The sequence below is a fragment of the Rhinolophus ferrumequinum genome (genome assembly GCF_004115265.2).
Source record: "Rhinolophus ferrumequinum isolate MPI-CBG mRhiFer1 chromosome 5 unlocalized genomic scaffold, mRhiFer1_v1.p scaffold_110_arrow_ctg1, whole genome shotgun sequence".
In the NCBI taxonomy this organism is placed as follows: Eukaryota; Metazoa; Chordata; class Mammalia; order Chiroptera; family Rhinolophidae; genus Rhinolophus; species Rhinolophus ferrumequinum.
The window spans coordinates 16,264,290-16,287,806 of record NW_022680355.1 but is presented as its reverse complement, the minus strand read 5'-3'; the positions used below and the strand labels follow the sequence as shown (position 1 = coordinate 16,287,806).

Here is a 23,517-nt window from a genome sequence, read left to right as displayed (position 1 = left end):
GAGGGATACAATGTCAAGTGATTGTGTGTCTTCCAGGAAAGCAAACAGCCTTTAAATTCTCATCGTTTCCTATGAGGCACTCGTTACAAATGGCTCCCTTGCACTGATGTATGTGTCACGTGCTTACTGCACGTGCGCACGTCTTCAGTCTCCTCTCCGTGGGGGCGAAGGTGGCAGTGATGGGGTCACGTGGGGGAGGACAGTGCAGCTGTGGGTTTGGCCTGGGTGGCGGTGCAGTACGTATATACTGTCCTGTGCACTCTGCAAAGTGTAGCAATTTAGAATAATGGATAGATCAGTAATGCTGCTTGGGTTTCTTAATCATTTACCTAATTATCCATCCAGTTTTGATTTGCCAAATCTCTTAACACACAGTCTAATAATCGTGTTTATTAGAAACGACTGGCAATGAGTCAAAGCAGGGAAAAACAGGTAGCTAGTGTTTCACAACTGTGGTAGCAACTACACCACTGGGGGTTAGCCTTGAAAATGAACTCATGAGCTGCAGCAGCTGGTCAAAGAGCAGGCTAAGCCAGGCAGTTCACTCTTACCCATCACTTTCCAGACATAAGAAACAAGAAACAGAGTGAGGAAGACCTGGTTGGAAAGATAAGCTCTGTCAAGTTCCTCTCCATCTCTTTCTCCCTCCTCTCTAGCCGCCGGTACAAAAACTACCCGAAGGTTAAAAGAAGCAAAAAGGAGAAAGGACAGAACACAAGTGACCTGATGGAAGGCAGTCATCTTCTAATAGATAACAGGCAAGCAAGTTTTCCAGGTCCCAGGCTGCTAGGGGTGGTGGCACATCCTTTCCCAGATGGTTCTGGGGAGGCCCCAGGGCAGGATGCCTCTAGGATGTCCTGTGTTCTGGGCAAGGTGTCCTGGAGCTCGGACAACTGGGGACGTAACCTCTGCGGCTGGGTCCTGGAACCTTAACAGGAGAGGAGCCAGGACCTGGCAGCCCCGTGGGGAAGCCCCAGGGCACAGGCTGCAGTGGGTGGGTCAGTGCGTGGGTGGGAATCCCTGTGTCTGCATCCAAGAAAAATAAAAGTATGGTAAAAAGAACTGTGTACAAATAAAAGGAACAAACATTTTTCAGAGAAGAGTCAAACTAAGTTTCTTCCTACAAAAAAACAAAAAACAAAACATTAAGTGTTCTAATGAATAGGACTTTTCACAAAGAAGACGTGAGACAGATTTCTGAAGCCACAGACCAATCATTTCTTCCTTTGTCAACATGGCCTCTCCAACTTTCTATATTGCTTATAATTTCCATGGACTTATCCATATTCCAGTGCAAAGGAATGAGGCAGTCTGTATTTAAAGGGACACAATTGCAGGCTTTGGTCCCCAAATGTCTCCTGGTTTTATTTGAAAAACAAAACAAAATAACACTCTGAAAAAGTGAAAACTAGATGTGAATAGCCACAAAACCCTGCCACTGGAAATGGGTGTTCTGAGCGTACCAAGCCACCCCCGTCCTTCGCAGTGTGGATGCTGGGCACGTGTGGCACGGCCCTGATTGAAGACCCCTTCCAAGGAAAAGAGCCAAATGGGACCCAGTGTGAAGTGTGAGGTCATCTCACCTCCTGCAGCCTGGGAGAAAGTGCCGTTTTGATGCACTATGGCAACTGACTGCAGGCTCTAGGTGGCTGTACATTCTGAACGTACCCCTGGCGACAGGTGTCCTAGACGACATGAAGACAGGGAAACCCAAGGAGGCTTTGTCCCCTTAGTCATCATTTTGCCAGGAAAAATGTCACCAGGTCCTACTGTTGAACCCCTATTTTTCCTATCACCAAGAAAGGGTTTGATTTTGCAAACCGCTAACACTGTTAACACTAAAATGAGACAAAGACTTGACAGGGAGCACCTCTCTTATATGCGATGAAGGTGGCTGCTGCCATTGGTGCCACGGGTGAATAAACAAAAACAAATTGTTTTGAGGGTTCCACCTCGCCTCCTCAACTCTCCCTGTAGTAAAAACCAGCTGACAAATCACACATTCCTCCTATTTCTCCCAGTACATGTTATTTTAACTTGTTAGAGTTCTCTGTGTTACACTGCTGGCTGCACGCAGCTGGCTGGCAGCTGCTGGTCCTATTTTGTCTTTCTCACAGGGCACGTGATGTAGAAGAAAGCACTGGGGGCGTTTGTATCAGACCCCAGTGCCTACCAGCTTCCCGCTGGTGCCAGGGGCTCTACCCACTTGTGTGCGTGACTTGCCTCCTGCAGACGTGGGAAGATGGAAGGTGTGAAAGAGGTCAGAGGATACTTAGGAATGGCAGCAAAGGTGGTCGGCTTTCCCGGATTTAGATCTATAGGGAAGCCATAACGCTTCAGACGATTTAGCTGGGGAACGTCTTTAAACCAGCTGCCAGACTGGCTTGTGTTCTTGTGGGAAAACATACACCAGGGTACCTGACCAAGCAGATCAAGTTGACTTTCAACTGTCTTGACTAAAGGACAGATCTGTGTGGTAGAAAATAGATCTAGAAATCTCTTTAGATTCATTATGGGATGTTCCTTCCTTCCCAGTGTAACTTGCCTTTTACATTATGTTTAGTTAAACTAACGTTAAGACGGTTTAAATTTCTTGAGCTCATGTTAACTGGGTGAGAAGAACATGATCAGAAGAGAGGTATGAGAAGGTGAGAAATGACTGAAAATAACTGAACCAAAAAAACACCACAACAAATCAAAACCCCTAAAGCATGCTACTGGTAGCCTGCATACCTAAATAGCTACAATCTGGAGCTGGCAGCCATCATTTCAAACTATTTCTCATCAATCCCCGAGGGTTAATTACTGCTCAGGCCATTCCAAAAACTCAAGGCATGGGCTAACTTTATGGCAGTGGGCTGGGGTGAAGCAACTGAGATAAATGTTTCAGGGCCCAGACTTTATCCTAAAACCACTGAATTTTGAGTCACGGTGATGTTTTCTCAGCGACACAGGCTCTGCAGTTTGCTGTAAAGCACTGGTAGGTAATGGAGAGATGACCAAGATTTTCTAAAACACATACAAGGGAGCTGGCTTTTAGGGTCTCTTCTGAGGATTTTAATGTCTTACGAGACCATCCTACAGCTCTAATTTGTCACCATGGTAGTCAGACCCCCGACAAAGGGACCTCAACACAAGCTTTTCTTTGGGAAGTCGTGTATTTATGACACAGCATCTCCACACGCCTGGGGAAACGCAGTTGTCCGGACAATTGTGCCTGTGTTACAAGATCTACCATAACCAAGAGTAAAAAAATCAGTCATGAACAAGAGTAAAGAGAAAGTTGAAATACTGAAAAATAACTTAGTCACATATCTTTCATTTTTAATGTTGTTACTTATAAACAGGAAAAATGTTACACGTGTCTTTAAAGCTGTGTCCCCTTTAAAATCTAAAACTTCACAAAGGAAAACTATTTCTTTATAGAATACCATGTTTAAGGTCAAAATGTTCAGGAAAAACCAGTTTGGAACTAGGGATGAGGGAAAAGGGGAAGGGAAAGAAATGTAAAAACTTCTCAGGCAGTACTTCCTATTCTAACTGCTTTGCCCATATTCTAAACAAGTCAGAGAATAATACCACGTTGCAGATTTTGCTTCAAAGCAACTTCAGTTAAAGAAGAAGAAACCAACGGGAAGAAAAAGAGACAAGCTCTTCCTACTTGGACTAGCTCATTAACTCTTTTATAATTAGCTTTAATTTATTCGTAGCATTAACTTGCTGACGTTTCTTTTGCTTTATTGGCAGAGAAGCAAGGTGATCAATCTCTTATTTGCTTCCCCAGAAGACCCTCAATTAAAGACCGAGTCAATCCTCATGGTGGATTTTATCACTAACCTGGAAAGCATCACCTACTACCGTGTTTCCCCTAAAATAAGACCGGATCTTATATTAATTTTTGCTCCAAAAGAGTCATTAGGGCTTACGTTCAGGTGATGTCTTCCTGAAAAATCATGCTAGGGCTTCTTTCCCGGTTAGGTCTTATTTTCGGGGAAACACGGTAAGAGGCCAGCTACAGCCTCAGCTGTGTGGGCTCTGAGAGGCCTGGGGCCTGCAGAGAGCGCGTCACCCCAGAGGACAGAGGCCTGGGTCGACCCCCTGATGAGTTTAGGAGTGAGGGGAGACAATGCTGACGTGGGACAGGGGTTCCTGGCAATTTTTTGATGGCAGCAATTACTAAGTAATTGCATATAAACACACAGTGGGTGAGAATTCCCTCTTAAGAGGTAGGTGAAAAATTAAAAGATGAAAGAAATATAAGACAGAACTGGAAAGAAGACTAAACAAATGGTTTAGGCTTATCAGGTTTCGTAAAACCTGTCGGGTAGCAGAAATAACACAGTTGCCGCCTCTGATTCTGGCTCGGTGCAGTTTCTTTGCAAACACGTGCAGTCAGGGCGCGCGCTGCCCGCCGGCGGCCAGGCCGCGCCCGGGCCGAGGTGGCACGTACCTTCCTTCTGGCTGCCCGCGGCGCTCTGCTGCTGCAGCAGGCTCTGGCTGTACAGCGTGGGCAGTGCGGCCGCCGCGTACTGCTGGATCCCTGAGTAGGCCTGGCTGAGGGCGTCCATGGTGCCTGCCGTGCCATTCGTCAAGCCCGTGGCGCCAAGTCCTCCATTCAGAGCCGCCATACCTGAGAGCATTTGAGCAACTTTACAAAAAACCCAACAATAGAGAAGAGAAACAGCACTTTTCATTAGTGCTTTCCAAAGGAAGTTAGAGAATCATGTGACACAGTACAACACAGCAAGTGCATGCAGCCAGCGCCAACGAAGCCGAAATGGAGGAAAAATGAAACTGTGACTCAGCCACGGTAATGGCAACGGCACAGACGACAGCAGCAGCAGCCCCACGTCCCCAGCCGGCCCCCTGCTCCCCAGGCCGGCGGTCAGACGTCACCCACACGCTGCAGTCACACAGCTCATCCCCCTCCCATGCAGGTGCTACTGGCAAGTACTGTGGTGCTTTGGAAACAAACGCCTCCTGCTTCTTAGAGCTTGGAAGCAGGTGGGCACGTGACGAGATGAGGCCGGGAACAGCCGTGCACTCAAATCCATTTACTGGGCGTTCTGAGGAGCCAAGGGATGGCTCGAGGGGTTCAGGAGGAAAGGATAAAATACAACTTTTCTCCCGTCAGCTGTCTGATGGGGAGATGGCAGAGAAGACAAGCTCTGTCCTCCATGACCCAGTGGATGGGCAGTTCCACTCACGGGCTTTCCTGAACGGAAGAACGTTCTCAGGACAGAAGCTCAGGAACAGCCTCGCTGCTGAAAATGTAAGGCACAGGGAAAAGCCTGGACCCTTCCCTCAGCTGCAGAGAACTGAAGTCGCTTATGCAGTATGCTGGGCTAGACAGACAGACAGGCAGGCAGGCACACGACTGCAAATCAGTGCCCATGTAACTGGGGCTTCTGCCAGTGGCGGAGCTCCGTGTCATGCCTTTCAGTCACCTGAAGTGACACCTGTGTCTGCAAGCTGGATCTTTGCTCTTCACGCATGTGAAGTGGATGCTGGCCAGCACACTTTTCTGCTTTTTTTCCTTGTATCCTGGCTGCTTTTTGGCTCTATTATGGTTGCTGAGTGTGTCATATTTTCCCTGAGTCCTGAGTCAAAACAAGCAAGGCTTTATAGAGTGTTAACTTCCATAGGAACTCAGGAAATGGAAGAGGTGACATCATAATTGCCTTTGATTCCGTCTATGATTAAAACGTGTTTCTAAAAAAGATCTGTTTCTGGGGAGAACTTAACTGAAAACACTAATGAAAATATTGAAGGGATTAGGGCTATTGATCAGGGCTGGTGCAACAGCCAAGATGACCGACAGGGAACGAGGGGGCAGGAAGTGCAATGAGAACAGACAACTAAGGTAAGGAGGCCCGAAGTCCCTGGAGGGAGGGGTCCTGTGCCAGAGTCACCTCCACACCCCATCGCCGTTTCTCCTGGCCGTCCTCAGGAAAGACGTGCCTCTGGCATCTGGACGACTTTGGCTCTTGCACTGAAAGGACTCCACACAAGCTCTGAGTCGGACCATCAGGCCCCAGGAGACGGGTCTCCCAGTGCTGCAGGCCTGGCGGCCTTCTGGGGGGCTCGAGGAGACAGAGCTGGGCCCTGGTAGTGGTACCCCGCGGATGGAGGTGCTGGCCAGCAGAGGTTCTGCGGGCTCTGCTCTAAGTCTCTCAGGAAGGAGTCTCTTCCCTCTCACTTCATAACTGTTTTCCGTCATGCATGTAAGTGCTGTGAGGAGTTTAGACATAGTTTGTCCTAATTAAACGATCCTTCAGACGCCAACCAATCCCATTTACCTGTCTGACTCTCGCCCCCATCCGTTATTGTTACGGCTACTCAAGGGACGGGGAGTAACTGCTCGTTTCCTTTCGGTCTCATTTCATCCTCACCTCCCAGTACTTGTATGAGTGCAAAGAAACACCAGTGTTTGTTTTCTGAGAGAGGTGAGAGGAGGGTGTAAAATGACTCAGGAAGAGTGGGGCACAGTTGACAAGTGCCGCTTTTTTTCGTCAGGCTGTTAATAGGTGCTAGGGTCACGTTGTGACCTCTTTTCAGCCCTCTGAAAAGATGGTTCCTGTGTGGGAAGAAATTCTAGGAGGAAAGTGAGCAGTGACATGCGACTCTCCAGGTGTACATGGCAGCCTGCAGAGCTACGCGGGCACAGCGGCCTGACAGACCTGGGCTGGACACGGAAGTGCCACTACGAAGGTGTCCGACTTCCCTGCCATCAGTGGATGGCTGACAGCACAGCATCGCTGGCCTGCGCTGTGTGCTCGGGGCCCTGCCTGTGAGACGCCAGGGCTGCCTTCCTGTGCTTGCAGCTTCCGCGGCCTGGCTTCGCCGAGGGCTGCCACACAGTGGATGCCACGGCCACAGCCACTGGTGCCCGACTCCCTTGTCACGTGAATTATCTTCTCTTTCCCCCTTTTTGCCACGTGTTGTGTTGTTCTCATGAAACACGAGTGAATTTCATGCTCCTGAAAGACGGGATGACGCTTCAGGACTAGTCCTGGGTGGCTTTCCGCTCCAGCAGGTGACAGTCCAGCTACACCCTCACTCCTGCCCACATTCCACACGGGTTAGCGAGGTTTTGGCCTACAACTCAGGGCAAGTCTGCTTTCTGAAGGTTCTGCCTGCTCCGCTGATTCCACGTGTGTGGGAGATGGTCACGGGTGGCCTTACCTGCCTGGGGTGGGGAGGGAGCTGGCAGAGGAGGCACTGAGGAAAGGGGCACTGAGGCCAAAGAGGACTAGTCAGGGCCGCCAGCCCAGGGCTCTCCCCCACCCCCGTCTAACCATTCTTGTGAACAAAATATAAGGATGAAAAGTCTAACAAGTACAAGTGCATTTATAAGAGAATATTTCAGATCAAAACTCTCCTGGAAATTCTGGTGTGTGTGTTTGCCAACAGCCAAGGCAGAATAGGCCATTGATTACCTGGCAGAATTTGAAGGACCATAAAAGGAAGATTTCAACCTCTGAGAGTTACTTCTGGGAATCATCTAACGTTATTCTGTATTAAATAATCATTATATAAAAGATAACTTTTGTCAATTGCTGGTGGTATCTGGTTACATTTAAAAACTTTGGACCACAGAAACAGGGGCTTGAAGAAGGTTAAGCTGAATAAAATGTTTCCCCTTAAAAGAATAGGGCTTTTCTTTGAAAAGGCCAAATGGATTGATCATTTCGTCCCATTTAATCTGGTTCCCCTGAAAGCTATTTGGAGGAGGAGGGCTGGGACAAAATGACAGGTGTGCCAAACCTTGCCAAGGGAAGGTCTTTGCAAACGGTCTGCCAATGCGTATCTTCCCTACTAAGTGCTTTAAACTTAATTTTTCTCCAACCGAGGGAGACCCAAGGAGCTGTGAGAGTCCTGAGTATATCCTGTGAGAGTCCTGTGCCAATGACACAGAAGGACCTACCCACGTACAAGAGCATGAACACTTGTGGCCGCTGTGGAGGTGGCACTGCGGCGGGGAGCTGGAGGCAGAGACCTGTCAGCAAACCACAGCACTGCGCAAGCCACTCTGCCAGGAGTCGTACCGAATAAAGAGCAGAAGCGAGGAACGTGTTCATATATTCTCACCCTTCTGTAATCTAGTTTTTGGGATAAGTTGCCCTGGTGCAGATGAAGTATATCCTCCTAAGCTGCAAGCTGGTAATGAGAACTTAAGTATCAAACGTCTAGAACCAGGGTAGGTGAATGTGAATATGTACAATTAGTGGCATTTGTTCTTGTCACATCTGGTCACAAGTGTGAGGTTGTGTGCGCTTATGTTTGGATCCAACTACGTGTGTCTTTATAGAGTCCAACAATACAGATTAAAACAGTCATTTCACAGTGCAAATAAAGGGTGAGAAACCACAATAATATGCCCAGTGCCTTTTCTCTTTTCTCTCCTTTACAGGAAATATTTCCATAAACACTATTCACCAGGCATTTGTGGCTGGTTATATTCAGACCATCATAATTTTAAGCACTGTATGGGTAAGCCATTTGGAAGAATTGTGCCATTTAAACAAGGAAAAATACATTTAAACACAAAATCAGATACAGACTCTCGGTGACATATCTGCAAAAAATATGTTCTTAATCTCAGTTCAGACAGACATAATATGCAAAACATGCCGGGGGGACCCTCAAATGATCCAGGACTCAAAGCTCTGAGAGCGAATCACCCACCTCCTCCTTCTCATCTGGCCCTTTTCTGCTTTTAGCTTTAGGGTCCTGTATTATTATTATTATTTTTTTTTTAGCCCCTCCATTCATGAATGTGTAAAGGAAGAAAAAGAAGGTTAAATTCAGTTCAATGTAGCTACATGTCTACGAACTAAAACTTTATTTTGGGGGGCAGTGAGGGACCATCTGGCAGGGAAGAAGGTAAAATTTACACGATGCTACTTCGGGAATAAATTAGATTCCATTTACCTACTTTCTTCCTGGCTCCTTTGTCCACGGAAAAGAGTTGGCTCTATTCAGAAAACCAGAAAACGCTTCTTCTGGAAGCTCGTAATGGTTTCTGGGTGGAGTGGGATAAGAAATGGCAATGAGACGGAAGCTGGGGCCAGCTGTTTGAGAACTGCCTCTGTCCAGGTCAGCGTCTCTTGACTGCCTGCTTTGAGAATTATGTGGCAGGGCAAGTGGCAGCACATCTGTTGAGGCGATCAAATCAGAGTCCTTGTTTTAGGGGAACTAGGTCCTGGGGCAAGAGAAGCGGCATGAAGGGCTGTGTGCAAACACACACACCTGCAACTGAGGGCAAGCGGGCTGGAGCGTCTGCAGAACAAGGTCAGAAACGTGTCTGAAAGAGGGCACTCTGTTAAAAGGTTATTCCTTGGTGTTTGAGACAACAAGCAAATACTAGCTCCGAGCCATTGCTGGGATCCTTCAGTAACCCTGCGCCAGTAATATTCACCAAATCAGAACAGGTTTGTGTTTGGCCATGATTTTTGGTTTAATTAAACATTCCCTCGGTTCCTCCTCATACTTTCTGGTTGGTAGGGGTAACTTGACACTGGAAATCTGCTTAATTTCCCATGAACCACACATACATCTGTTAACCCAATGGCAAAGAATTTGAAAAACCAAACAACGTATGCCTGTTGTCCTTGCCAGAAGCAAAATTTGTATAACACAGACCCCACACAAGAAGTAGTCGTGGTTTTTCTGCCATTCAACCAAAACCCTCTTGAGCCCCTCAGAACGATGGAAAAGCCCCGCAGAGTACAACAGAACAGGATGGCGAGAGCGGGACGCACAGACGAGAGGACGAGACGACACACAGCAGTCATGAGCGCGTGCTGAGGAGGACAGCCACTCCCACTGGCCTGGTACTTTGCAGACCAAGGACAGGCAGGCGATCAAATCAGAGTCCTTGTTTTAGGGGAACTAGGTCCTGGGGCAAGAGAAGCGGCATGAAGGGCTGTGTGCAAACACACACACCTGCAACCGAGGGCAAGTGGGCTGGAGCGTCTGCAGAACAAGGTCAGAAATGGGTCACGGCAGTGAGGGCTCCTGGGCTGCTGGCAAGGGGGAGCTGGAGGCAGTTTTACTGGAATAAAATATTCTGCTGTCCTAGGGTTACCGCTTCATGTACTATTTGCTAATCAATAGCCGTCATAGTTGGAAGGAAGCATGTTTTTCTTTTCTTTTTTTTTTTTTGGCCTCTGGTCAAGTAAAACTAGTCCAAGTTTTTGTTTGTTTTCCCCAGAACATATGAGTAAAAGGATTTAATAAAACCTGAAAATTTCCTACCCCTATAAGATTTATTTTCTTATCAGGATTATAAAAGTTAGTCTTCATTTGGATGAGTTCTAGGTTCTTTTTTACCAAATAAATTGCAAGCTATTCTTTTTAAGCTTTTAAAGTATAGGATTACTGGGATTTTTTTTGTTTTTTGCCTTAAGAAAACTGTATTGTCTGATCACCCTTTAAAAGCAGTTTACTTATTGAATCATGGCTTAAAACAGGGCAGCTTGCCAAGGTCCCTTTTTAATGCTTAAAACGGGCAGTGTTGGGTTGCCTGGTAGGTAGTTGAACCCCCAAATCAGAATCTCTTTAGGCTGTCACGGACCTGCGGGGCTTGGCTACTCTCAGGCATCCAAGGGGGACCACACTGGGGGAAAGGCAAATGAGGTGTCCCCTCTGGGCTGAGGAATGTCCCCCCCACGCCTCCCTTCCCCCACCCACTCAGGAGCGACCACCAAGCATGAGCCTACAGTATACTTGTCTCCTGGCTGGATGCTAATTCTCCCCATAGATCTACGTGCCGGAAGTGGGTAAGCGATGTAGGACAGAACCTAGAGTCCTTCGGTGAGTCCCTAGGTTTCAGAACTAAGTTAATTCTGTACGCGACGCCCCTTTGGGGCCGCACTGCTTAGACTGCCTCATGCCTATGGGTGGGAAATAAGACTCCAGACCTCTTCTCCACTCAGCTGAATTCCCATCTTTCCAAGGCCTCACTGGCCCCCCTACATGAGTCACTGTCATGACTGCGGTTTAGAGCTAGAGGGCACTTTTAAGAATGTTTTAAGACCATCGGATCCAGAACTTCCAATTTTCAAACGGGATTCTGCAACTCAGAGCTGGGAGTGATTTGCCTAAGACCCTGCAGGTAACTGCTGGCAGGTTCAGAGCTGGACCCAGGCATCCTGATCTCCTGTCTGTCAAGTTTTCTCTTATTAACATTGTCTCAGGACAGCACAAATCCAAAACCAAACCGGACCCCTTGAAACCTGCAAAACTGCCAACCACAGAAATCTCCGGATGGAGCTGCACATGTCACATATTAGAAAAAATGGGGTGGGGAGGGGTTGAGTTTTTTTTTTTCTTTTGAGACAAAGTGAACCTAGACAGCGTCTGCCTATTAAAGCATGCGCTCTTCCATCCCAAGTTTTAGTTCTCCCATTACGGATCCCTTTTAGGTCACTTCCGGCTGACCATTTCCTGTGGAGAATTTGGGGGAAGGCTGTCCACCAGAGCAGCAAGTACTCACTGTTTATGGTACCTGCTAGTGCATTAATATTGTTCAGTCCAACAGTGGCTCCCGCCAGTCCTTGCAGAGTCCCCAGAGAGGTCAAAGAGTTCATGGCTGCACCAGCAGTGGAGTTGGGAGTTGAAGCAGCCACTGGAAAACAAGAGGAGGATTGGAGAGAAAGCACAAGATGAGTAAAAGCCAGCTGGCCTGGGAAGCGCTCAGTCTCACCACAACAGAGGGCGCCGGAGTCGTGCTTGTACTTGTGGTGAAGACTTACGCGGTTGTACTTGTGGCAGTTTGAAGTTAGACTTGGTGATTAATACAAATCACCAGTGAATGCGCTCACCGCTGGGTAGGAGGGGCAACTTGAGAAGAGGAGGCCTACCCAGCTGGGGGGCTGAGCTCTCGGTGGCACCGCTTAGGGACAGCCTCGTCCAGGGTAACCAGCGAGGGGATGGGGGAGTCAAATGGCAATTCTTGGCTTATTGGTTCTGCTGTGGATGTGGCATTTTCTCAATGAAGACAAAACAAAACAAAACAAAACACACACCATCCTGAGTTGGATAGAAGACTTCAGGACCCTTGTGGTGGTGGTGGTGGTGGTAATAAAGGGGTGGAATGATGAGAAGAAATCATTTTGGGCCAAATTCTCCTTCCCCTGTTCTCCTCCACCCCCTTTTTAAATGACAGTTTTATTGGGATATAATTCACATACCATAAAATATACCCCTTTCACGTGTACAACTCAGTGGTTTTTAGTACATTCACACAGTTGTGCAACCAGCACTAATATCTAATATTACAACATTTTTATTACCCTCCAAGGAAACACATATCCTTTGACACTGGCAACCACTGATCTGCTTTCTGTGTCTCTGGATTTGACCAGTATGGACATTTCACAAAAATGGAATCACAATATGCGACCTTCACTGACTGTCTTCTTTCACTCTGAAAAATGTTTTCAAAGTTCATCCCTGTTGTAGCCTGTGCCAGTGCTTTCTCCCTTTTTATTGCTGAATAATGTTCCACTGTTCGGAAACACCACCTTTTTAAAAAATATTCATCAGTAGTGGACATTTTGGTTGTTTCCCCTTTGGGAATATTTTATGAATAATGATGCTATGAACATGGTGTACCAGTTTTTGTGTGGACATGTTTTCAGTTCTCTTGAGAATACACATAGGACTGGGCTTGCTGGGTCATGTGATAAATTTATGTTTCACATTTTGAAGAAACACGAAACTGTTTTCCAAAGTAGCTGTCCTCCCTCCTTTTTACACTTAAAATTGCTTCTGTAAATAACATTTCAAGTATTTTACATTTGTACAGCCTTACAATCTGCTGACTTTTTTCACACACATCATCTTTATCCTAATGATGGAGATAAAGGCTAAACTCAACTCTAACCACAGCTAAAAGAAGACTTTTGCTCATTTCTAGCTGTGAAATCACTGTATGAGGACTTCCCTTCCATGTAGCCTGGATAGGAGCTTCATCCATCCTCCTGGGAGCTTGCTGTGCAGTGGGAGCTCATCTCTGCTCTGTCTCCAGACCATACAGCCTTCCTTACAATGGACCTCACCTGGGATCCCTTTTGGATAAGGCCCGATCAAATGTCTAAAAACTGAATTTCCCATCTTGTCTCATTTCTGTCCATGTATGACATTAGCTTCTGACGCCTTGTAATGTGTGTGTACTTTATTTCCTTTTGTAAAAGAAAATTATATATAATCAAGGCAATGTTTATAGTCCTTTTGTATCATGAAACTTTTCAAATTCACACAACAAAGACAATAACACAACAAACTCCCATAAACACATATCCAGATTCTAGAAGACTTGAGAACCAACCCACCCCCGACTCTCTAAGTGTATTTTAAAGCTAATTTCAGACCTTATGATGCCATCTCACTCCTACATACTTTATTATGAAGCTCTAAAAATTGTGGACATTTTCTTTTTAAACTCCAAACCATTATTAAACCAAACAAAATTAGCAATGATTCCTTGGCTTTGTTATGTGATAGTATCTTGTTTATGGTATTTTTTCATCTGTGTATGACAGGCCTCTATTTTTCCTTCTTATACTGTCCTTAGTTTTGCTACCAAGCTTTTGCTAATCTCCTAAAATGACTGGGAGAATGTCCTTATTTTTCCATTTTCTGGAATAAATTGTATAAGATTGAAATTACTTGTAACTTAAATGTTTGGTACAATTTGCCAGTAAAAATGATCTGGGCTGGATATTTCTTTATGGCACGATTTAAAAATATTGATTCTATTTCTCTAATAAAGAGGATTATTCAACTTTTTCCTCTTCAATCTCTTTTATTAAGTCATAGCTTTCTAGGAATTTGTGTATTTTATGTTTAAGTTTTCAAATTTATATTGGTATAAAAGCATATGGTGCTGCTGAAAACAATAAAAATTTTGGTGGTGAGCAATTAAGAGGAGACTTATAGTTCCAAAACAGAAAAATGGTAGACCAGCTAGGAGTTTAACAGAGAGAAGCAGAGAAAGAGACAGCTAAGAAGAGTCCTCCTGGAGTCAGAGCAAGCTTCACAAGGAATAGCCTTTAAGACTTTCCTAGTGAAGGGGCCTGACTTTAACTGAATCAGGCTGTGGGGGAATTTTATGCCCCAGGGCCAAAAACAACAAGTGAAACAACTAGAAATTAGTGGAAGCTAACACCTACATGTGATTACAATAGAAACAGATCTACCAGAAATTTAACAGGGAGATCAGGCAGAGAGGCAGGCAGAGAGCCATTTGGAAGAATTATGCCATTTAAAAAAGGAAATATAAGAATGTCACAACTCAAGGTTGTGCCCTCTAAGGAGTGACAGCAGAAGCACACTGCAGGGGAACAGATTTTATTGAACTAGTCTAGCTAAGTCACTAAGCAAATAAACAAGAAGAAGCTGGGTTTGGGGATAGGGGGTCTAGAGGGGAGGAGGATCAGTGTCCAGAATTGCTGTGATATATGATATACCTAAAATGTCTAGTTGTAAACAAATTATGAGATGTGCAAAGAAACAGGAAAGTGTGGTCCACGCACAGGAAAACAGGCAACAGAGACTGTGTTTGAGAGGGCCCAGATATTGTACTTAGCAGAAAAAGATATCAAAGCAGCTATTATAAATATGTTCAAAGAACTAAAGTAAAACCTGCTAAAGAATTAAAGAAAGGTATGATGACAATGTTTCATCAGATAATATCAATAGAGATAGAAATCATAAAAACGAACAAAATGGAAATTTTGGAATTGAAAAGCAGATTACAGAAATGAAAAAAAATCACTGTAGGGCTTATTAGTAGATTTAAGCAGGCAGAAGACTTAGCTCCAGAGAAATGTGGCACACCACAAAGCACAGTAACATACATATAATGGGAGTACCAAAAGTAAAGAGCAGAAAAAATATTCAAAGAGATAATGATAAAAAAAAATCCCCAAATTTGATTAAGAAACATTAATTTATACATCCAAGAAAGTCAACAGACTACAAGTAGCATAACAAAAAGAGATCCATACTCAGACACATGATAGTAAAAATGCTCAAACCCAAAAATAAAGAGAAAATTCTTAAAATCAGCAAGAGCAAAAAATGACTCATGTACAAGGGAGCCCAGTAAGATTAACAGCTGACTTCTCAGCACAGTGGACCAGAAAGTGGAGTGACATATACCAAGTGCTGAAAAGAAAAATCTATGAACTAAGAATCTCATTTCCAGCAAAAGTATTTTCCAAAAACGAAGGAGAAATAATGACATTCCTAGATGAACGAAAACAGAATTTGAAGGTAATTTTGTAGGTAATTGTAAAATACGTAAAATTGCATTTTTTTCCCTCCTTTTAATTGATTTAAAAATGAGTTGCCTAAAATAATATGTATATAATTTCACTGTTGGGCCTGTAACATATAGAAATGTAGTATATTTGATACTAAAAGCACAAAGGTAGGTGGGGGACAGTGCTGTACTGGAAGCAGGAGATTACGCCAGGTAGTAACCACAGAAAGGTGAAGGGAACCAGAAATGGTAAATAAGAGGATTACAAACAAACTATTCATATATACCTGCTCTCATTTCTTTTTTCGGTTTCTTTAAAAGACATCCCCCAGACAGCAGAGGAAATGAGTGTGAAACAAACTGGGGTGAGGTGTGGAGGGGAGGAAGTTGAGTGCTTGGATCAGGGTATCCTGGCACTCCTCTGAGAAACATGCAGGAGCTACTGTTATTATTAGAAAGGCCCCCAGACTCGGTGGCCATTCACACCAATGAGGGAGAACTACGGGTGCCAAAGCACGAAGGGCAATAAGCTGGGAAAGTCGCCTGTCAGGAAGGGACACCACCACATTTCTCGAAAGCCTTACGATGGACCTGCCATCATGATGACTCACTACAACTGCTGAGACACAAAACACCTGCCACGTGTCTTACCTAGTGTCTGCAGCGTAACATTTTCAGACCTCATTCATAGCACAGACCTCATTACTCTCCAATCCTTTGTGCCAGCCTTGGGTGGGTCACCCTCTGTCTAATCTGTGATGGCAGGAGAAGGAGCATGAAGGTTGGTCAGCAAGGGCATCCCTGAGAAGGGCAGGAAAAAGTGCCCTAGCTTGGCCCTACAGGCACTCAAAATGAGGCTATAGCTCTAAGTAAACAACACATTATGACTTCATCACCCCCTTCGGAAACCAAAACTGGAGGCAGAGTGGGGCTGCTGTTGAGACTGAGCGCTTTAGACTCCAACTGCGGCCCCAGGCTTCTGTTCCACCATTTAAAAAAATACCCAACTTAAAAGGTTGTTGTGAGGAGAAAAAACAAACATAACTTAAAAGGTTGTGAGGAGGAAACAATACATAACTGAAAAGGTTGTTGTGAGGATTAAGGTAAGCCATGTAATGAATTTGGCACAGTATCCAGCATCATTTGGGGATTTTTACATCATCAGTTACTGGGTACAGGTTGAGCTGAGGAGATAAGCTTATACAGGACATATTTCACAAAACAACAAAAATCAGATATGATTTTCTCCATTTTCAGTCTAAACTCGTTCAGTTATTGAGGACCACACACTCACTGGTCTTGTTCCTTTCATGACCCTCTCCCACCTCACAGGAAATCCTAGAGGGGCTCCCAGGTGCCGTCTTTCTACAAAGGCCATGTGGAAAGTGCTGGCTGAGAGGCTGCCACAGGCCCTCTCACCCAGAGAAACCAAAGGAGCAGGAAGGAGACTGTTAGTCACCTGCTTCTAGCTACCATTTCACTCAGTGTCAAGAGGGAAAGGAACTGGATGGCAATGAAACTGGCCGATCTCATGGTTCCTGGGTGATTTTTCACATCCTTCAGGTCTGTAAGGCGGATCTGAGGAAGAGGTGGGCTAAAGTCTTACTCTGCTCGTGTGGAGACTTTATAGCTGGGACGGTGAACAGTGAGCTGGAGAGAGCACTCATTATGACACACATGACATGGGAGCCCAGAGAAAGCCTGGGCGAAGGGGGCTAGGGAGAGCTGCACGAAGCTGGGAAACTCACTGGGCCTATTTCGTGACTGAGAATAAAGAAACAACATGCAGATCAGAGGTCTTCTTAGGTCCTGGTTTTCTATTTACTTAAAAACGCAGGGAGACAAGCTATAGTGAGCTGGACTGAATGTGGTTTTCTGACCTTTTATTATGCTGTTCTTGGATAGTTCCAGCAGAAAGAAGGGGAGAGGGTGAAGAACAGGAAGGAGAGGACTCAAGCTTGAGACTAAGAAAAGTGAGAAGACGCCATGTGTGCCCTACCTTTGGATGACACGGCAAATTCGCCCCACTTTGAGTCTAAGTTGGAAAAGACACCTCGCCTGGGCATCTAACTGCCTGCAAGAACCTTTTGAATGTTAGCAAATAGTCTATTGAAAGCAAAAGAAAAAGTTGAATTTGTCACACAGCCAACCTCCATCAAATACTTCAAAACTAAATATTCAACAGACGCACAACAGAGGAAGAGACCCTAAACACAACAGACAGAGACAAATTAAATGCCACCAACACACACATATTTCCTTATTTCTGTGTTGGCAGACTGGCAAGACGCTGCCTTGGGTAATTGCATTCTGCCCACCTAACAGTCCCTTCAGTCTCCACTGAGAACTGTATCCTTTGCTTTCTCAATTAAACTGTTTACAGAATGCCAAGGGGACATTTCAGGAGAAGGGTGGTAAATAAATGTGGGATCATAATTGCCTCTTTGAGCGGAAGGCTGCTCCTTGCAAAAAGAGGTTGTACAACACAGCCACCAGGAAAGCTGGTGGGGGAAGCTAAGTCTGTCACACCTTGCTCACGAGAATGGCAGACGTAACTTGTCATATGTCACATTTCATGCCTGTTTTACCACTGGTTCAAAGCTCACAACCAGCCCGAAGATGTTAGGACCAGATGAGTAACCAGCAAACAATTTGGTCGTGCAATAAATGGAAGCCATGTTTTTATTACCTCACATGGCAACAGAGTTCTGTGCTTTTTTTTGAAAAAAAGAAAAATGTGTGTGTGTCTGTGTGATGGGGCGTGGGGTGTTGAGACAGTGAGGGGAGCTGGGGGACAAAGGGACACTGGTGGTGAGGCTGTGTCCAATTTCACCTGGTCACAAAATTTCATTGCTCATTTGACCAGGTTCGTTCATTGTTGGAAAGACGGGGCTGAGTGGTCTCCAAACCCCTCTCCCAGTCTAGGGGACATGTCCTTTCTCCTCAGGTCTGTGCTGTGTCTTAGATGAACGATACATCTCGAAGAGTTTCTTGGTCCATGTCAAAACTAGGTCACAGAGGGCTTAGGTCATCAGGTCCCTTGCTATGCAAAGGGGAAAGACAGGCGGGAGAGGGGGAGAAAAAGGGAGAAAGAGAAGGGGGGAAAGAAAGCAAACAGTCCTACAGCAGCCCCTGGAATAACTTGCCTGATAAGACAGAGCTGAGAGTTGGCCTCACCCACACGCCCAAAGATTTCTTTCTCTTCCTCAATCCCCATCAACAGTAACAAACAATACTAAGTCTCTCACACATCTTCTTCCATTTCCGGTTGGCATATCCCAGGAAACCGTGCAACAAATGTGGAGACGGGTCGCGGGGGCCGCGCCCGGGCACCTGGGGAGTGGCTGCAGCACGAGCTGTGGGGGCGCGCGCGTGGGGCGGCCCCACGGCGTCCGCCTTGGAGACGCAGAACGGTGGTGGGAGAGGGGCCATTTGGAAAATGTTCTGAAACCTGTCCAAATAACAAGCAAGCCTAATCTTACCATAATTAAAAAAAAAAGTTTCATTCGTTTTCTAAGTTTATTTGTGTCAGAGATCCATGGTTATTCTTTTCCTCAGCTCCACGTCCCAGGAAAAAGTCCCTCTCTGGACAAAACTGCACTGCCCAGCCTCCCAGGCCACACGAGCCTGGACTTCCCTAATGGGAGGATTAGTGACCATTCTGACTGGAGAGACCGGACATGCACAGTGGCCAGGAGTCACTGAACTCACACACAGGACACCAGTGGGTGTTTGATAAGGCCCCCGTCCTCGGTTCCTTTTCTGTTCTAACTTCTCCATTCCTGGGAAGGTAGATTAAGCTTCTTTGGGTCCCCAGAGCAATATCTGGAGAGGCAGGTAAGAATTACTACTGTGTTCCCTGTGTGGGGGGGGCAGAGTAATGGTTCCTCTCCCTAAAGACGCCTATGGCCTAATTCCTGGCACTTGTGACGAAACTAGGGAACATGACCAAGAGGAATCCAAGGTTGCTGTTTGGCTGACCCCAAGATGGAGAGATTATCCTGGATTACCTGGGAGGGCCCAATGTCATCACAAGGTCCTTAAAAGTGGAAGTGGGAACGGAAAAGAGAAGGAGTGAGATGGCAGTGTGAGGAGTACTCAAGCAGACGTTGCTGGTTATGAAGATGGAAGAAGGGCCAGGAGTCAAGGAAAGCCAGTGGCCTTTGGAAGCTGGAAAAGCAGGAAACAGATTCTCCCCTAGACTTTCCAGAAAGGAATGTGCCTTGCTGACACCTTGATCTTAGCCCAGTGAGTATGTTGGGCTTCTGACTAGAGAACTGTAAGGTAATACATTTGTGTTGTTTCAAGCTACTAAGTTTGTGGTAATTTGTCACAGCAGCACAGAAAACTAATATAGACTCCAGTTTAGTTGTGCCAGGAACAAAGCTAACAGTGATGACAAGCTTATATTTCTTGGCTGCTTCCCCTGTGCCAGTCATCGTTCTAAGGACTGCATTTCACCACTTACAGCTGTCCTGTGAGGTGGTGTGTGGAAGGTCAGTCAGGACCTACCCCAGTGGCCTGGCTCCACGGACTGCACGTTACGCGGACACTGAACTTCAATTCTGGTTTTGCATCTTGCACCAACCTAGTGCCTACTGTAGAGACTTACTTACAGAAGCAATGCATCTGCAGTTACTCAGAGGCCCCGTAATTTTCTGGCTCTGTCCCTTCCATCTGTAAAACCTCGGGCTCAACTTAGTGGAGGTCCGTATTTAACTGCCAAAAGGGAATGGTGTGACTCACCTCCGAGAAGTGACATGATAATCAGTGATCAAATGAGGTGGCACTGGTGTCTGACATCTAGTGATGGGCAATAAACATTTGTTGAGTCTCTATCTGAAGGATGAGTATCTGGTTATTCTGTCCTCAAAAGGAGGAATTTCCCCATCATTTTGAAACACTTGAAGATTGGACATTCCCCCCCTCAGCGAGGCAAGTGCACAAATGACGACAGATTTTGCAGCCTTTATCACAAGTCTGATCATCAGGACACTAGTCTGTGTGTATAGTTTTGGGAGTCCAAAAGAGGCGGGCCAGGCCTAGAAGTCAGGTTGAGTGAGAGAGAAACAGTTGATAAAAAAGGTACAATGTGGCCTAGAGAGGAGAAGACTAAGGGAAGAGACAGTCTCTGATGTTTCTTGACATCAGAAAGATGTTCTCTGTAGCTCAAGAGGCCGATATGAGAGCCAGGTGTTGGCTATAAGGAGGCAGACTAGCGCAGGGGAGAACTGTCCACGGATTAGAAGTCTTCCAGGGTGAGCCCAGCTGCCTCAGAGGCACGTTCTCCCTGTTTGTGGAAATAGGGAAGCTAAGGCCTCTGGATGGTCACACACAGGGGGTTCCCAAAGGCCTTGAGGCTGGGCTTGGCCTCGGAGGTCCAATGGACTAACGTGTGAAAAACTCCTGTTTCTAGGAGTGCCAAACGCACGCTGGCTGCATCTCCTGGCAGGGAAAACAAGGATGGCAACAAGGCAGAATTGCACAGGTTCAAGGCAGAACTCCGGTGAGGGGTCCATTCCCATAACAGCAATGGGAAGACCCCAGGTGTGTTTAGAGGCCGCAGACCAAAGGGGATCTACATAAACACAAGCCCGATCAAGTTAAAGACATCATGGAATGCCTACCTTCTCCTTTCCCAGACACGCATGCAGTACTGGCCCCACTGAGCATGCCCCACTTAAACCCTGACTGACTCATGGACAAAATGATCTTGAGAGAAAGGCCAGACTTTTGTGGTGTGAAGCCCTCTGACCATGGCCCAGGGGAGCTGAGATGCTCTGTGGCCACTGGGTCAGAATCGTTCTCTGCTGGAGGCAAGGAACACACTTGGGGCCTGGTGACCATACATGCGTTTAACGGAGAAAGTTAAGAGTCTAGGGCCTCTTGCATCACATTCGCCTGGAGGTTACCTCAGACCCGCTGCCCTGAAATCTCTGGAGGAACCCAGGTTTCTGAGTTTAACAAGCCCTCTTGGTGAGTCTGTGTCTCACTCAGGTTTGAGAACTACTGGTTCCGAGTCCAGTGCCGTCAAATTCCATCTGGCCTGGGTAGAAAACTGAGTTTGTGGCATGAGAAGACAGAAGGCTGTAGGGGTAAATAAGGTTTGGTTTATGGTAAGAAAGGGGAATGGATGCCGGGCGGCAAGAAACCAGGGGTAAAAAATACTACGTGAGGGTAGTAAGTTACAACGATGTCTTGGCTATGAGAAAGCCCCACTGGAGACAAGCTTGCTGAAGAGCAGGAGTTTGGCCTGTCTGTCTTACTCCCTAGAGTAACTGGCACACAGTAGGCACCGAGTGAATGAGCAGATGAGAATGCCACTGAGGCTGCATGTCTAGTTTCTCTTAGGACCAGGCCAGCCTGCAGGCGGAGCGAGCTGGGCCCGTCAAACTACAGCCTCCTGGGGCCGGGTGGGGGTCTCTAACGACACGACTGAGCCTGCAGCCGGGTCACGACTCATCAACCCATTCCTGTTTGCTTATGTGCCAGAGAAAGAGTGTGGATATTTTTAAAAATAGAATTGATAAAGTCAGCTGCTGCCGTGTCACCAGGACGGGAGCAGAGGCACCCCCACTCTGCTGACGTAACTTACGCAGGAGGAACCAGGCGCACGCACAGGACCAAGTGCAAAGACCAGCTTTGATACCCTTATCTGCCGTTTCACTTGACCTGGAATTGGGGACAGGCAGAGTAAAGGCCAGGTTCTTTCTCCTCTGCAGAAGGGGGGATGATGAACAAGACCCCCACTTTGGGGCAAAGCCGACTGCTGGCTGTGGTGACCCCAGCTATTCCTCCATCCTTTTACAGATTTCAGATCCAACAAGAAGAGCAGAAAAACGGCCCTTCGGGGCTTATCAGTCTCACATTTACCACTTCTCCATTTAAATCATTCTTCGTGTACGAATGCTGCTCTTTCCCTCTCGCCCTTTATTGCAGGTCCTGTCTAGCATTGAGTCTAACCCAGAAATGACTGAGCTTTCTAGGAACCAAATGCATTCATTTCCTCATATTACTCTTCCTCCCACTTTCCTGGACAGCGAGAGATTATTTTGTGTGTTTTTTTTAAAGCTGCAATGAAACATTAACAGAAGACAGCAAGAATCTGCCTTTGGTGCATTCATTAAACACTTTCCACAGAACAATTAGATGGTGGGAGCATTGTGGCTTTGTGGTTTAGGAAATAAAATTATCGTAAGCACAGAAAATTGCCTGCCTCGACCAAACGGACTTGAGGACGCTCGCTGGTGCCTGTGGTTGTTCTTCGCCTCAAACAAGCCTGGATGCTGGACTCCGACAGTGAAGGGCCCGCGGAGGAGGTGGGACAAGTCAGCAGCGATACAAGCCCTATCGTTATTAGCTAATCACAACCCTGGAGCGTGAACAAAACACAGTGTCTCTTCTCCCAGGGGGTCTAATTTTCCCACAATAACCACACCTCTCATTTGAATTTATTCCCTAAAATATTTCTTTTTTGGAGGGTAGGGTGGGTGTGTGGGAAGAGGAAGGCTGTCAGGGCAGGAGGAGGCTGTTTGGGTTAGAAAATGGTGTTGGAAAGTTCTGTGGGGTTCTGACCTCACTACCTGGCAATCTGTAATAGGCATCCTGTTTTTTACCCCCTAAACTTCTGAGATCGGGTCCGTTCTCCACACCACCTCCAACTCACAAAAGCACCGGTAAGGAGCGTGGTCTCCTGCCAACTGGGCCAGACAAGCCGTGCGGGTTCTCTAGAAGACGGGTGAGGGGAAACCTCAGAGCGTAAAGGCCTGGATGAAGGAAGTGCCTTGTTTGGACTCTGAATCCCTTTTGAGGCAGGATTCCATGATAAAAAACACTTTGGAAGATGAGACAGTGCTACAGAAATGGAAGTGGGTAGTATCGTACTCTGAACGTCTGAAGGAGTCCCACTGTTTCCTTCACTTTTCATTTCCAAATGCTTATTGGAGCTCTCACAAGTTGATTTTCTAAGGCAGAAATCGACTTGATTAGTTGTCAATAAACCTGGGTATACCTCTTTACTTTACCTTGTTTTTAGTATCCTTCCCAGTCCCAGGAAGGGCAGAAACTTAAAGAGAATGAAGATGTAATTGGGGCCACAGGTTTGAAAAAAGTCAGCTTATATAAATTTGGTATTAATATATATGGATTGAACAAGAACGGAGCAAAGGAAAATCAAACCGGTTTTCTCTTCCAGTGATATTTTGCTTATAACTTACCACAATAAAAGTACATACCTCCCCTTA

General features: G+C 46.2%; 1 protein-coding gene across 10 annotated transcripts in view; it reads right to left on the bottom strand.

Moving 5' to 3' along the window:
* CELF2 (CUGBP Elav-like family member 2) overlaps nucleotides 1–23,517 on the bottom strand; it is a 486,548-nt gene that overhangs the window by 7,331 nt on the left and 455,700 nt on the right. For 5 of the 10 annotated variants that reach the window (XM_033100763.1, XM_033100761.1, XM_033100765.1 and 2 more), the window contains 2 exons: nucleotides 11,513–11,632; nucleotides 4,451–4,648 (listed from right to left, as the gene is read on the bottom strand). In XM_033100763.1, the coding sequence (XP_032956654.1) occupies nucleotides 4,451–4,648; nucleotides 11,513–11,632 (318 nt within the window). Of the gene's footprint in view, nucleotides 1–4,450; nucleotides 4,649–11,500; nucleotides 11,633–23,517 lie in introns of all 10 variants that reach the window. The other 5 variants (XM_033100766.1, XM_033100769.1, XM_033100771.1 and 2 more) reach the window with 2 other exon arrangements.